Source organism: Tupaia chinensis, unplaced genomic scaffold (assembly GCF_000334495.1).
Source record: "Tupaia chinensis unplaced genomic scaffold, TupChi_1.0 Scaffold000161_4, whole genome shotgun sequence".
Classification (NCBI taxonomy): domain Eukaryota; kingdom Metazoa; phylum Chordata; class Mammalia; order Scandentia; family Tupaiidae; genus Tupaia; species Tupaia belangeri.
In genome coordinates, this window is record NW_006159635.1 from 310,997 (window position 1) to 326,294 (window position 15,298).

General features: G+C 38.7%; 2 protein-coding genes across 5 annotated transcripts in view; one reads left to right on the forward strand and one right to left on the reverse strand.

Moving 5' to 3' along the window:
* Nucleotides 1-15,298, forward strand: part of CDC73 (cell division cycle 73) — a 161,271-nt gene that overhangs the window by 84,042 nt on the left and 61,931 nt on the right. The gene's annotated exons all lie outside the window — the stretch shown is intronic.
* Nucleotides 2,548-10,097, reverse strand: B3GALT2 (beta-1,3-galactosyltransferase 2). 3 transcript variants are annotated; one of them, XM_006146029.2, is made up of 3 exons: nucleotides 9,408-10,097; nucleotides 5,425-5,569; nucleotides 2,548-5,003 (listed from the first exon to the last, which is right to left on the reverse strand). In XM_006146029.2, exon 3 carries the CDS (start codon nucleotides 4,901-4,903, stop codon nucleotides 3,611-3,613), a length of 1,293 nt encoding a protein of 430 aa, XP_006146091.1. In that variant the 5' UTR covers nucleotides 4,904-5,003; nucleotides 5,425-5,569; nucleotides 9,408-10,097; the 3' UTR covers nucleotides 2,548-3,610. The 3 variants fall into 3 exon arrangements, with proteins under 3 accessions (XP_006146091.1, XP_006146089.1, XP_006146090.1); XM_006146027.2 differs by having other exon boundaries at nucleotides 5,425-5,595; XM_006146028.2 differs by lacking the exon at nucleotides 5,425-5,569.

A 15,298-nucleotide genomic window follows, 5' to 3' on the forward strand; every position in this document is an offset into this window, starting at 1 on the left:
CCCCCAGGGGGGATGGTCACGCCGCAATCCCTTCTCCTCCATTCTCCTCTCGGGATCTTGGGCACGCACGCACACGCGTCCGGCGTGAGTTTTAAGCCACCGGGTCCGGGACACGAACCGCGGTTGACTATGTGGGAGTCCAGCGACATAGCCATTACGCTAATTGCTGGTTCCCCCTAAATGATCTTTTCATGTATGCAAAATTTACAAAGCACTTGAAAGGGAAAGACACAATTTACAAATGATGAAATGTTTAAATTAATGCTTACTTTGCTTGAGAAATTGGCTTGCATATTGTTGAGAGTAAAAAGACAAAAATAGCAGACTATTTTAAAATAAAAATTTGTAACTGTACTAAGAAATTTTACTGTTTGAACCAACCCCCTTTGAGGACTTGGAATAGTATCAGATTACCATATTACTTCAAGATGTATTGTCAGAAATATAGAAATGATACCTTAAGATAGGAAGAAATTGATACAATAAGATAGGAAGAATTTAGGTATCTGTTAAGAATTTTTTCATAAACAATTTTTTTTGGGGGAGGAGGTTTTTGCTATAGGGCACGTGCGCTTGCCGGAGAGACAGAGAGAGACAGAAAGCAAGAAATCACCTCCCAGGAGGGATGGCCATGCCGCAATCCCTTCTCCTCCATTCTCTCGGGATCTTGGACACACATGCATACACGCGCCCGGCATGAGTTTAAGCCGCCCTATCCGGGACTCGAACTTCAGTCGCCTACATGGGAGTCCAACAACATAGCCATTACACCAACTGCTGGTCCCTCATAAGTAATTTTTTAGAGTTTTTTGCCTTAGGATACATGTGCTTGCTAGAGAGACAGAGATAGTGAGAGGAAAAGTGAGAAATTACCCCCTGGGAGGGTGGCTACCCTGTAATCCCTTCGCCTCCATTTTCCTCCCGGGATCTTGGGCACACACCCACATGCGCCAGGTGTGATTTTTAAGCCACTAGGTCTAGGATTCGGACTGTAATTGGCCATGTGGGAATCCAGTGATATAACTGCTACACCATCTTCTGGTCCCCATAAGTAATTTTTTTTTTTTTGAGAGGTTTTCACTATAGGGCGCGTGTGCTCACCAGACAGACAGAGAGAGACATAGAGACAGAAAGAGAGAAATCACCTCCCAGGGGGGATGGTCATGCTGCAATCCCTTCTCCTCCGTTCTCCTCTCAGGATCTTGGGCACACAAGCACATGAGCCCAGCGTGAGTTTTAAGCCACCGGGTCCGGGACACGAACCGCGGTCGACTACATGGGAGTCCAGCGACATAGCCATTACGCTAACTGCTGGTTCCCCCCAGAAGTAATTTTTTTTAAGAGAGATTTTTGCTATGAGAAGTGTGTACTCACCAGAGAGACAGAAAGTGAGAAATCACCCCCCCCCCCCCCCCGCCCCAGGGAGGATGGCCGTGCTACAGTACCTTCTTTACTCTCTTCTTGGGATCTTGGGCATGCATGCACATGTGCGCGGTGTGAATTTAAGTCACTGTGTCTGGGACTCAAACCATGGCTGACTATGTGTGAGTCCAGCAACATAGTCATTACACTATCTGCTGGTCCTATAAGTACTTTTTCTAAACCCAAGTTTTTCTGGAAGGAAAATACTATCTTTTAAAGATCTTACACTGTTTTGTAACTTGGAAAAATAGCACTTAGGTTCTGTTTTTGTATACACATCTGTACACACACACACACACACACACACACACAGACTTTTACTTCTGAACTATAAATCAGATAGACATACTCTATGGGGGAGGATTACTTCAGAATTTTGTTAATGTTACTGATCTGATTTGGTGTTGTACTCTTATGTGTGACTTTTATTTAGTAATTTTGGTCATTCTTTGTGACCATATACAATAAATGAGGTGAAAAATGGACTTGAACCAAGAGCTAGAGGTTTTACATAGCTCAGCATTCATAATTACTTGATATGGAACAGAATACCTTAGGCTAGTGATCTGAAAATGGGACGTAAATGGAATGTAAACAGAATTTAGCATATTAATAATTAATAACTAATAATAATTATTTAAAAAGTTTTCGTGCTTCTGAACTTTAACAAATGTTACTGTTGTGGTGATTTATTCCTTTGTATTAGAATCAGGGGTAAAAAAAAATGATTGTCATTAGAATGAAAAGAAACATCCTGGCTGGCTTTTTAAGATTGATAAATTTATTTACTTGTGAGGAATGAAAACACTATTTTAAAGTTAGTGCATCAGCATATCTTGATTTTGAAGTTCATGATGGAGCCAAACAAAATTCTTGTGAAAATATTTGTGTCATAACAGTAAATTTTTTGGTTTACTTTTTTATTAAAAATTTTTTAAAAGTGCATTGTATACATTGTCCATCCTAGAATCAAGTATTCATCAAACATTCTAGTTTTCCCCCATCCCTCCCCAAAAGGTTTTTAATTGGGGATGCCGAATGTTTGTCACCTACCAAATTAAAAACTGCAGGTCTGTAAACTGGGCACGTAGGGAAGGAACTAGGTGCCGTGTAGACTAGGTGCGGTGTAGGGATTACGGGCTGGCATGTGTACACCTGCTGTCAGGAAACCAGCCTCCCCTCCTGCATGTGGCAGCTTGGCAGACGTGCATCTGGAACGCGTTCTGACTGCAGCTGCTCCCGCGCGCCCTCTTGTCTGTGGTGGCAGCACGTCCTTTCTGTGCCTTGAAGGGGCTGCTTTTGCCCCAGTCAGAGGAGTGTGATCTCCTTTTACAGGTACATTTGAATTAGGTATGCTTGAGATTAAATGGTGGTACTCTTTAAGAGTGCAGTAAGTTTCTAATTGAAAACTCATTGAAATACTCGCTTGGTCCTTAAAGCCAATGAGGAAACAAAATTTTGTCTACTTTGAAACATTTAATAACTTTTTTTTTATCAAAACTTGAGCCTGAGACATATCGGTTTTTCACATTTTATCACTTCATGTCAAAATAATTTTCCCCAGTATGTGTGGATATTAGGAGAAATTAAAATGAGTATCTCGATATTTAAAAAAAATAAATAGATGAGAACTGCATTGATGAAACATCTGAACTTCATGTTTATGGAATAATTCAACTAAATCTTATTGCATGGAATACCGTTTTTAAAACCCTAGAATAGTCAGGTCAGAAAACTGTCCTTTGCACAGTTATAGAGTTTCCTAAAAGTTGATAGTAATGTTTTATTTACAGTTAATTATATATCAAAATGAAAAGCTAAATCTAAAATGAAGAGTCTTTTGACTATCTTCATTTTTTAAAATTAAAATTCATATGGAAAAAATGCAAATACATTTTATTGTCCCCTGACATAAGACTTGAACCATGGATGTGTGTGTGCATGCTTGTTACTGCATGTTAATACACAGAATCCCCTTATGCAGTTCTTATAGATTTCTTTTGGGCTACCTTTTTGATATATAATGTAGTTTTAAGAATTATTTTCTTCAGAAATTAAAAAAATATTTTCTGAGTTCCTTTGTGTGATGAAGGCTAACTAAAACTTTCCCTATGGATGTAGTCAGTTTTACTATACATGCTTTTAGCAATATTTACAGATTGCACATTTGAAAAAAAAAAGGTCTTTCCTAGTGTAGCTTACGGTGGCGATACCTGCCTGCCTTTTCTTTTGCTGCATTGGCACAGGCATTGTGCTTATTTTGTTGTAAATGGTTCCAGTATTTTATCAGTTCACTAGGCTGGAACTGATGAGAGGTAATTAGGTGGCTGTATTTACAGCTTGAATAAGAAACTCGCCAGTGATTGAACACAAACTCGTTGGGAGGGGGCACAGGATCAATCCTCAACTTAGCAAGACAGATCCCTACGTACACATCTTCCAAGTGCAAACGACGGATGCCTAAAGAAACTTTAAATATCTTTTCTGCCAGATCTCCAGAAAAAACGTAACCCGTTCCAGAACAGAAGACCGGGTAGCGCTCGCTGGGGTAGAGGTCTGGCGGCATGTACCACTTGCTGTCTTTGTTCCGATTGGGCGCATACCCTCGCATTAGGTAGCCGGTGAAATAGTTACGTCTGGGAGGCAGGTCCGGCTTCAGTAACTTGTGTATTAAATACTCGGTGTTGACAAACATGTCACTGTCCGTTTTCATAACATACGGAACATGTGGACAGTATGTTGCAACCCAGTTCATGCCCATTAGTGTTTTAGTGGTCAGATTATAGTACGTATCTAAGTATTCCTGTTGAATTATGTCATGATATTGTCTGCTTTCTTCCAGTATTGCACGTTGAAGGTAGCCATTTAGCTTAATACTAACGCCCAACAAAAAAATGCGGGTGATTTGGATACCAGGTGCTAGACTTTCATTGCCCCAAGTTTGCCGAATAGCTCTTCTAGCTTCTGTTTGTCCTGGTTCTGCAGCTATTAGTAGTATTAAGAAAGGATTTTTCTCCTGGCATTTTCCCGGCTCATTGATAATGTATTTGAAGTGGTAAGAGTTCGGATGCCCAGTGCCCTTTTCATTGTAAATACTTCCATTGGCACTAAGTGTATTCTCCAGCCCTGTGACTCCTTGTGGTGACAGATCTGTATTATTGGAGTTTGTTACTGTTTGAGGCCTCAGCGTTTGAGGGACTGTATCTTTCCAAATGTTCCGAAGGGAGCTGTGGTTTGTTTCACTTTTTGTAGAACGAAATCCTCGGAAAGTGTATGTCACAGGGTTTTCTTTGAATCCAGTTCTACCTGGCAGCCAGTCATGGTGACTGAAAAATAAAAACATAGCGAACAGAAACACTAGAGAAAGTACACCAATGAGGTGGGTACGGAACAGAGACCTCTTGGCATTCCAGGTCATTTTTGCGAAGCAGCAATGTCTTCTCCTCCACTGAAGCATGTTGTGAATATCCAGCAGTGGCATGTGAGATACCGGTGGCCAGAGATGTTTTCTCTTCCCAAATCAATACTGTTCTTTGGTCATTATTTTCTAATTCAGTCACGTCGTGTCCCTCGAAGTCATTCTATAAAGATGAAGCATAAAAGTTTACAAGATGCCAAATCTTAAAGAGCTGCCTGTAAGAGACTCTGGATGCTAATAGAATTAGGCGAATAGGAGCTTCCTAAGTGTGAAAATATGATAACTCAGACCGTTTGCCCACGGCAGCATAACATGATCACCCACACAGACTTAATTTCTTAAATCTACACTCCCGTAGCACAGCGAGCACTTCTTTTTAAAGGGAGGTGACGGAATAGTTTTCTTATGTTTATTTCATTATCTCAGTTGCTCTGGTCATTTGTATTTGGCCCAAGTTAAAAATCTGAAAGTTCAAAGACTGTGAAAGAGGGACATGTCACTAGATTCCTGAGAAAGGCGGTGTAAGGAAGGCTTGAAAGCAGATGGGAAATTTATTGGCATTAATTAAAATTGATTTGACATACCATTGGTGGTATGGTGCACAGTCAGCGGCCTTTTTTGTAAAATGGTCATGTATCAGTTGTGGGGCAGACGGTGCAAGGTTGATGGTGGCAGAGTTCTGTTAGTCACAGTGCACTGCTTGGCATGTTTCCACTGGCCCCTACTGTGCTGAGAAAGTCAATGAGAAGATGCACCTGTCAAAATTAATTTTCAAGGTCCAGTAACTTCAGTGCAGGATTTTTTGACAGTAATAAATGATGAACATTTTCAAGTACTCTTTTCTAATTTTAACCTTCCACTTCAAGTATGAACTATTCAGAAAATCATTATCCTTAGACTTTAGAATAATTTTAAAACACAGCTTGTAATTACCTTTAATTGTCTATGGCTTTGGCAGAGTACCGTCACATATCTCAGTTGAGTCTCTATGGTAAAAGTAAACCCAAATCTAGTTTGAACAGTCTTTCTAGGTTTTCTACAAAATATAAGCCCTAGTTACTATCATATCCAACTGTTTAAAAATTTTAATTTCACAGAGTGTATTTTTAAAAATTCTTGAGTTGTTCTGTTGTAAATTTGCACACAGGGACTGTGTTAAAGTTTTAGGACTTCTAAATTTTTAGGACAATACTTAGAGCCCTAGATTTAAAGGTTATGAGCTGTCAGTATGAGAGGTGTATGAGACCTATATTTAGAACTAGCCATTTTATCTTGCAGCTTGGTTTTTCAGTACATAGCACAACTCGTTCATGTTGGTGGTCAGTTATTTCTGTGTGTTCTTCATTCTCCTGGGCCCGGTGTGGGGCACCTGGGAGGGGAGGAGCAAAGGACTACAGTTTGGCTCTCAGTAAAAGAGAAAAAAACTTTTTGGGAAGGGGGACTAATAACTGCATTTTTAATTTTTTCAACTTTCTATTTCAAAAATTGTTTAGTTAATAAAAAGATAAATTAGTGTATTAGAAATTTTAAATGTAGGAACATTCATTTCAAATTTACTATACATGTAAATACATATATGTTTATTTAGCCCGTAATATTGAAAGATTGATGGTTAATAACAAAGTTATTTACCCTTGAAATGAAATATAATTGTTTTTAGAAAACAATAGCATTTACATGGAAATCCTCATATAATCAAATAGCTCTAGGGTGAAATTCACATACGCAGTGTTAAGTGCTTTGAAAATATTGATTGAAACTGTTGGGCTTATATGAATGAAAGCACTATTCTAGTAGCAGCCACTAGGAGGAGCAAGAAGGTGGGACTTTGAACGAATTTCTGAAGTGGAACAGGCACTAGCATTTGATCATTTCTGGTTTTGAGATTGTATAGTACTTATAGAAGATATAACATTTTCCAGATATGAAGCATTATTTACTCGTTTTGAGAGATATGAGCATACAAATTTTTTAAAGTTTTCAATTTGAAAATTAATGTAGTTTATTGTGTATGTGAATTATAATCTTACTATAATGAAGACCAAGGCTACTCAGCGTATCAACAAAACATAGTTCTGCTCTAAGCTAAGCTGAAAATAATGGAGCTGAGCATTCTGTTAAGAAACTCAGTTTTTCCTTCTTGTATTTGTAAATAGTTGGCCATTCTGTTTATACCAGGAAGCTGTTTTTAAGGTTTTATTTCCAAATAATGTACTTGTAAGTAGTAATGACTCCCCCTTTATCTCATAAAGAGACCAGCAGATGTAAGGGTTATGTGTGTAAATTAAAAGAAATAAAATTTGCTTTTAAAATTTATTTGATAATCTAAATATTCCAAAGACAGATATATCAGCTTTCTATTGATACAATAATGCTTGGAATCTGGTTGAGTTTAAAACTATTTAGGTTCTTGAAAGTGTAATTTTGATGACTTAAATAATTATCTATTCAGTCAAAGAACTAAGTAAGGGATGAAAGTAAATACAACTATAGTAAGTTATGTTTTTGAAAACAGTACACCTGAAGTGATATCTCCGAAGTATTTCATCATTACAGAAAACAGCAATTTGCTTCATGTTGTACTCTGGCATAAGCATATAATTTAGTTCTAATGTGATTTTGTAACAGTATGTGATAGAAATGCACTTTAATTTAGACTTTATGATATTTGTGTATTTGTGACTATTTAGCTGCTAAGGCTTGAAATCTATGTATACTTATTTGTCTCCCTCTGATAAAGGAAGCGCAGGTATCTCCCCTTGTAAAAGTCTTTTTGTTAAAAGCTTCGTAGGTGTATTTCATAATTTTTCTGTTAAAATTAAAGTAACTGTTCCTTTGTTTATTAAATGATAAATATAATCTGCAGTTATTGGTAGTATTTGAATTCTCAAATAAATGTGAACAAGATAAGAAAGTTAAAATATTTTGGTATGCAAACTAGTTTTGCATTTTTACATATTCATAATAAGAATAGCTGATTTATCACATAATTTTTATGATGATAATATTTTCAAATTGTTAATGTATATTTGTATCTTATAGATTGGATTTCATGGGAAGAATGTTGCTATAAAATGCTGTGTTTTGTACACACACACGTTCACACACACACACATTTTTATCATTGAGCTTTTAAAAGTTTGGATATCTTTAGCCTGTTGGCACAGTCTTAGATTTAAATGGTTTTTTAATACAAAAACTTTTATACTTTTGAGATGTCTAATTTATAATACTGCATAATTGGTGACTTTAGCATTGACAGAGATAAAGTTGCCAAGAGGCACTTCAGTTTTTATAACTATATATTTTGTTTAATTCTATCTAATTTCAGTCTTAATAGAATAAATATTTCATGTTTCTGAGAGTTGATGTCGAGATGTAATAGGGCCTGGTAAGCTTGTTAAATCTTAATTTTGGAATGCAATACCCATAGGCACTTAAAAATGCTTGTCCTTTGTGATTCCTAAAGACTACTGAGTTGGGTAAAATTGAGGAAGAATCAGGATCTTCATCATATTTGTAAAATTATGGAAATATCTTGAGTTTGTGAGCTTTGAGTGTCTAATTGTAAAATTATTGCTAACATAGTTTGATTGATCTCTGCCCTGTGCACATATATAGTGGCAGTAGTTGGTTACTACATATTAATATAGCCCAGGAGCATATTAGCTACATTTATATTTAATTTTTTGACCTTGTATTGCCGTTCTTGGATATTTTTGTGTCAAAGTATTTTTATATCATATTCTCGAATTTCGTTCTTAAAAAGATTACCAGAACAGCCTTAGATATGATTGTTCAGAACAAGTCTGTTACCTAAAGTGAAATCTCTATTTCAGTAGGGGCATTTTTAGCAACTATTGCTGTCTCTTTGTTTAAAGTTGTATCCGTGGACACTCAGCGTGCGACCACTGGCGGTGTGCTGTGCTCCAGCTCACACTGCCTGTGCTCCGACGCCGGCTTCCCTCGCATCGTCTCACAGCTTGGTAGTACTTAAAATTTGTGGATATTCTCCCATGTCGTGTTTATTATTCAGGGAAATAGATATTGTGAGGGAGGTTATGAAAAAAGGCTGTTTTATACTAAGATTTTGTTTCAAAAGGACTTTGAAGGAAAGCTCTTAATAGTATGATCATCATTATTTAATGTAATCTCACTGCATTGTCTCTTTTGATAGCCATTTTTAAGAGAGCACTTTAATTTACTAGATAAGAATTCAGCATGACCTAATTTGGTGGAGGTTTGGTATGTTTTCTGTAAAGGACTACACATTTTTTTCAAGTTTAATTTCTCAGAGAACCCTTTCGGCACCTCTCCTTACTACTCCTTGCCTTTTTCCTCTTAGATGTCTATAACCCGGAATTACTCCAGGCTACATGTTTAGCTGAGAAAGCAGTGACAGCTTGTCTTCTAAACAATGACACATTTTAAAATCATGTCACTTAGAAACCCTTTCATAGTTTCAAGGGCAGTGAACTGTGTGAAGTTGTTTATCAGGTATCAATGCCTCCAGGACTATAAAAAGACAGCATATTTAATGGATATCACACACAAGATAGCGACATACCTTCCTCGACAGGCCATTTGTGTGGAGAGGATTATGCCCACTGAAAATACTTTTGGCACGCCATCACTTCAGCAAAAAGATGCTATCGAACATGCGCACATCCCCCAACAGTCTGCCTCCTGCGATTGCTTTTCACAGTCTCCAAAGTGTCCATCTGTCTGCTTGTCTTCGGGTTGTCCTCCTTGTTCATAGGGGTCCTAGTCGTCTGAGATTTCCCCTTTCTTTCCTTCTCTCTGTCTTCCCTTAAACAAAAGAGCTGTAGTTGTCCGTGCTCTCTGGAGCACTGTTGACTCTTCCCGACAGTTGATGCATTGAAGCTTTTTACAGCTGCTGTTTTCCGGGCTGGACAATGCGGTGCTGTGTTCTCTTCCCAGTATCCATATTTCTCGTGCCGACACTGAGCTGCAGTGTAGAGCAGCCAGAGCTGGGATGTAGTGCCTCCTCGTCTTGGGGAAGAATAGGATTTACCTCTCTCCTCGCGCTGTCGCCTGGCAGCTGCAGGAAGGCTGTGGAGCGGTTTTCCTGGGGTTGAGCCTGTGCTGTGAAGTCCGCGGCTCCTCAGCTGCTGCACAGGCAGGCAGCAGTTTCAGTGTGGGCTTGGCAGATGCTCTCTCTGACAGAGCAGAATTTCACGTCACTGCTTGGCTGAATCCCACGTGATGGTTTGCATTCATTTTGACTAGAGACCTAAGGTAGGGAGAAGCTTAGAGATTGTGCTTCTGTGTGATAAATTATATAGATTTAGTACAAGCGTGTAGTGGTAATTGAAAAATAAGTAAACGGGATGATGAAATAAATGGATATGGTTTTGCCTTTTCCAGCTTATTTTCTTCTTTCGTTCTGTGCTTCAGCATAGGCTTTCCGAATGTTTTCTGTGCTAGGCGTCGTTTTTCATGTTTCTTACGTGCTTTTGGAGAGTGTAAGTAATAAAAACCTTTATATGTAAGTCAGTGTAATTTAACCTCTTCATTGCATTCTTTCTCTTGAAGTATTTTTTTTCTCCTCTTCAAATTGTTTTGATTTTTCCAATATCTAGTTAAGACTCCTAGACTATTTTCACCTTTTATTTGTAACTTAGACCCCTGCCCCCCCGGGAACTTAGACCCCCCCCCCCCGGGTTTTCTGAGTTTTATATAAAATCAGCTGCTGTGGATTGTTTTACTGACACACGGTGTGATAACGGCCGCTTCTTTTTTTGCTCTCAGTGTGATTTTTAGTGTTTTCGAAGGCAGTAAACTTTATTTCTAATCACCTTTAAGTGTCAGTATTTATTTTTTACTTTTTAAAAAAATACCACGTGCCGTGGAGTCAAACCAAACGATATTGTAGAGACCCCATACTCATACAGGATATTCTTGGGTAACGAGGTTCTAATTACGTTTTCTTATCCTCGTCTTCTAGGACGACGTAGTAACTTGCAGATTTGTAATAAGCACTGGACCTCACTCCGCAGTCTTGTAGTGCAGTTGGTTTCGGGGCTCTTTGGCACTTCGCTGCTCTTTTCCTGCAGAGCACTGGGGCAGTGTTGTGTGCGTGTGTGTGCGCGCATGTATGTGTGCCTAATTAAATGTTTCAAGTTTGTCTTCTGAGAGTCTAGGGACAGTAATTAACCCCTAGAATGTATGATTTTGGAGAGTAAGCTATCTATTGTATATGCTCTTCATCTCTTCTGTCTTTTTTCAATAATGTCTGTTATTTCAAATGATTACAGATTTTTATTTTCTCTAAAGTTAAAACAATTTTTGTCATATTTTTGAGTTTTGCTGATGAATTTTGCTTTGTAGTTTTAGGGACATCATAACTTTTTAAAATTATTTTTTTAAGGAGTGTGTGACTTGGCTAGAAATGTTAGAATACTAAGGAAAAGAAATTTTATAAATGGGAAGCCTAATGTCTAGAACTTAGAGCTTTGACTTTCCCTAGTTAAATTTGAAGGAGAGAACTAAAACCTGAGTTTTTAGCATGTGGTCCTTACATCCACTCCTGCTGCTGTGCTCACTGCCTTTTTTCTTTCTTAATTAAACTACATAACAGAGTAGTGCTCAAGAACTACGAAACTTATTTTCCAAAAGTAGTTGTGGATTTACATATTAGCGGTCAGTATTTACCTGTGATTGTTTTATGAAGGATGTGACTATCAAGTTAGCAGCAGTGACTAGTTATCGAGAGTTTACCCCAAGTCAGATTATGAGCTGAACCTACTTGTACTGGTATGGAAATGACTTTTTCCTCATGATTGTTTTATTAATGTAATACTCATTTTAAAACTGAGGAACTAGTGTGTATAGTTAAATAATTAGCCCAAGATGAACTAATTAGTGATGGGGAAGAGCCAAACAGGGAACTGAATGAAGCAAGATTACCTACATCCTTATGCATTATTCTTACTAACATACTGCAGGGGCCAGCAGGTGGCGTGGTGGTTCAGGCTCTGGATTCCCATGTGGCTGACTGCTGTTTGAGTCCCAGACCTGGTGGCTTGACACTCAGCGTCATGCGTGGGTGCATGCGTGCCCAAAAATCTCGAGAGGAGAGTGGAGGAGAAGGGATTGTGACATGGGATCCTCCTGGGGGGGTGATTTCTCACTTTCTGTCTGTCTCTCTGCAGTGAGCATATCTGCACTATGGCAAAAACCAAAACAAACAAACAAAAAAATTACACTACATTACCCTGCTGAAAAAGTGTACCCCCCCCACCCCCCCGTACTGGAATAGCATATGTTAATAGAATTATGAACAGATGTTTATATTTTCACTTTATTCACGTTTTCAACAGAGACATAGTATTGACCACCTGTTATTGCTGACATTTGCATGTAGCTTATTAAATATAGGGGTACTGCTTATTAAATATAGGGGTACAAAGATGATTTTAGAAACAGTCCTCTACCCCTTCTTCCCAGAGAAGGATGAAACAGTTATTTTTGCCAAATCTTTTTGACTGGACTCTTTTGATGTCCTGGATTTATTAGGCCCCAATGAGATTATTACTAAATTAGGTGAATTAAATTAAATTACTAAGAGAACTCGTTGCACAGTAACCAACTCATTAGTGAGTGGTCCCCTCTGTTGTTGGGTTGAGCCCCGAGTTTCCAGTGGGTGGTTTTCTCCCCTGAGCTTGCTTCAGGGCGCCCGTTCCTACAGGAAGAGGCTCCTGGATGTGCCTCAGGAAAAGAGCCCGTGCGCCCCGCCAGGACTCGCTGCACACCTTTGGGTACACCTGCAGCCTGTTTCCTCAGGTGAGGTAAAACTGGTTGAGAACTTTACATATACAGAAAAGCAGAGCAGACATGAGATAAAAGTTCCTTTAGTGACTTTTTCTAGCAACCTACATGTTTCCAGTCAAGAGAAATGGTAAAAATCTTATGACAGGCAAGCTTGCAGAAGTTCTTCCTTTAGTGTAGTTTCTTTTAACATTGAATTCTGTGGTTAAACTAACTCAATAAATGTGACAGGTTTCTTTGTCATACTCAGCAAACTGGCAGCGATTTTGTTAAGCCATATAGTTATAAATGGCTTGTTATTGTTACTTGCATGGTCTGCCTTTTAATCTTACAACATGTGCCTGATGGAAAATATAGGTACCATTCCTATGTGCCTACGGCCCACACCGTCCGGGCTGGTTGTAGATTCTCCTGGGCATCTCTTGGATAGCCATAGAAGTGCCAGAATTTAAAGACAGGATTTGTAATGCCTAATTCTTAGTTTCTACTGGTTATAGAAATAATTACTTCCTTACCCATGTAGTTCATAGTTTTTGAATGATTGTTATTGGGTTGTCGGAGAAGTCATGACACATTTTTCTGTGTTTCTATGCAAAGATGCGTCATGACTTTTCCAACAACCCAGCACATTGAGTTGGGAATCAGAGATAAACTTGCTGTCAAAGTGGCTCACTGACACACGAAGATCTGTCATATGTCTGTGGGTAGAAGTTCCCTGACTGTCCTTGGTAAAAAGATTGAGAGAGAAAAGGGAGAGGGCAAGAATATTTCAACTAAAGTTTGTGATTTCCATTCCATGAGAATGAGCAAATATCCTTGAGTAATATGATAATGGTGTCTTGGCTGGTTTCCCCACACTGGTCTTTATTTCTCTTTGTGTGTTAGTATCTTAATGCAAGCATTTCTTTCACCTAGTGCTCACCAAAAGAATTAGCTTTTCCAATGCTAGAAAAAAATCTTAATGTTTTGGATCAAGAGTAATTTCTGAAAACTGCCATTTCACACAATGTAGGGACCAATTTTAGTTTTATTTAGAGCACTAAACAGTTTTGCATTGTAATATTTGCTTGGCATTTATCTCTTATCTGCTTTGATTTAAAACCAAATGTGTCTTTTTTTTATTACTATGTAGAAGATCTTGATCATTTAATGTTAGTTGTTTTCCAGAATTTTTTCCTGAAGTCCGTATATGACTTATGAACCAGTTTTATTTTTCCTTGCACTCACAAAGCAAGAATTAGCCTGATTGCAAATTAGCAATCTCAGAATGACCACAAGTGTCAGTGTTAGCCTGCTTTATTTTTCTCTTCTCCGGTTTTCACCAAGTTGTGCAGCACATACTCAGATTGTTTAAGAATTTCTTTTGACTTGAAAGCAAAGCTAAGTTTATGTGTCTCTTTTAGAACTAATCATGGACACCTTTATCTGGTTTAATTCATACAGACTGTTGGATTGTGGGAAAGTCCCGACACATTTTTGCATAGCAAAACAGGAAAATAAGTCATGACTTTGCCAACAACCTAATATTAACGATTAGAAGGGAAAGTATAAGCATTTAAAATCAGCAGTGGCTTGGTAAATACTTATCCTTGTGTATTCTTTGTTCAGTAGCACAACCCCTTCCGCCCAAGAGTCTTGGTGAGCGCTTCCCTTAGAACTCTCCTCTGAGCCTGCTCCTGAGGGCCTAAATGCAGGTCGAAGGGCATTTAGGGAGTGGGCTGGGTAGGTGGTGTCCTGTGGTGTGGAGGTCAGCTTTGGAAATAGGCTCGTTTTGTGTTTGAGCAGCACTGTGTGTCCCACGGGATATCTGTATGGATGAAAGTCCTTCTTTATAATTAAATGAACCTAAAACCCAATTGGAATATAAAGTATGTTTTGTACAGTTTTAGTGTGCACAGAATTGTCTAGGGCTGTAACTACATGGAGGGAAGCATGCATTCTGTCTGGTCTTGGCCAGTCGCTCATCATTTCAGAAACGCATGTTGCCTGTGGCAGTGTCTGTGGCCTTGTGATCGCAGCATTCACTATGGCTTTACACAGAGATGTTAGCATCTGGTTAGTTCATTATGTCTTCTGGTGTAATCCTGTCCGAGACTTAACATATTGAAATACATACTTTTATCATAAATTCCTTTCTATTATGTCTCCTTTGTATTAGTGTGTTTTAAAAAATTTTCAGAGAGAGGGTGTGCACACCAGAGAGAGACAGAGAAGAAGGTGCCCCTCCTCTCTATAGGACATGGTCATGCCACAGCCCCCTCTCCTCTCTCTCCACCCTGTCTAGAATTGGGGCACACATGCCCATGTGCCTGACTTGTTCTCAAGCCACGGGGACCTTGATTCAAACAGCATGGTCAGTCAGCCACGTGCAACCTGGCTGTCCCAACCACTGAGCCATAAAGCTGGCCCTGTGTTGGTGCACTGATTTTACAGAATATACGCAGAGGTTGTTCTGTCACCTTTGCATTTCATTTCAGGTAGTTAGATCAATGTGAAGTATTTCTAACAGAAAGGGAATGTGTTGGATTTGATAGAGTGATGAGGCCATTAAGTCAGTATCTTTGAATAAATTATTTCAGGCACCTTACTCTCCACTCCCTGGAAATTGAACATATTGCATGATATTTAAAATATTTAGTACTCTTCCCCCCCCCCAAGGCTGCGACC

Excerpts from the sequence above, each read along its gene's own strand:
- B3GALT2 (XM_006146028.2), bottom strand. The coding sequence starts at position 4,903 with ATGCCACTGCTGGATATTCACAACATGCTTCAGTGGAGGAGAAGACAT.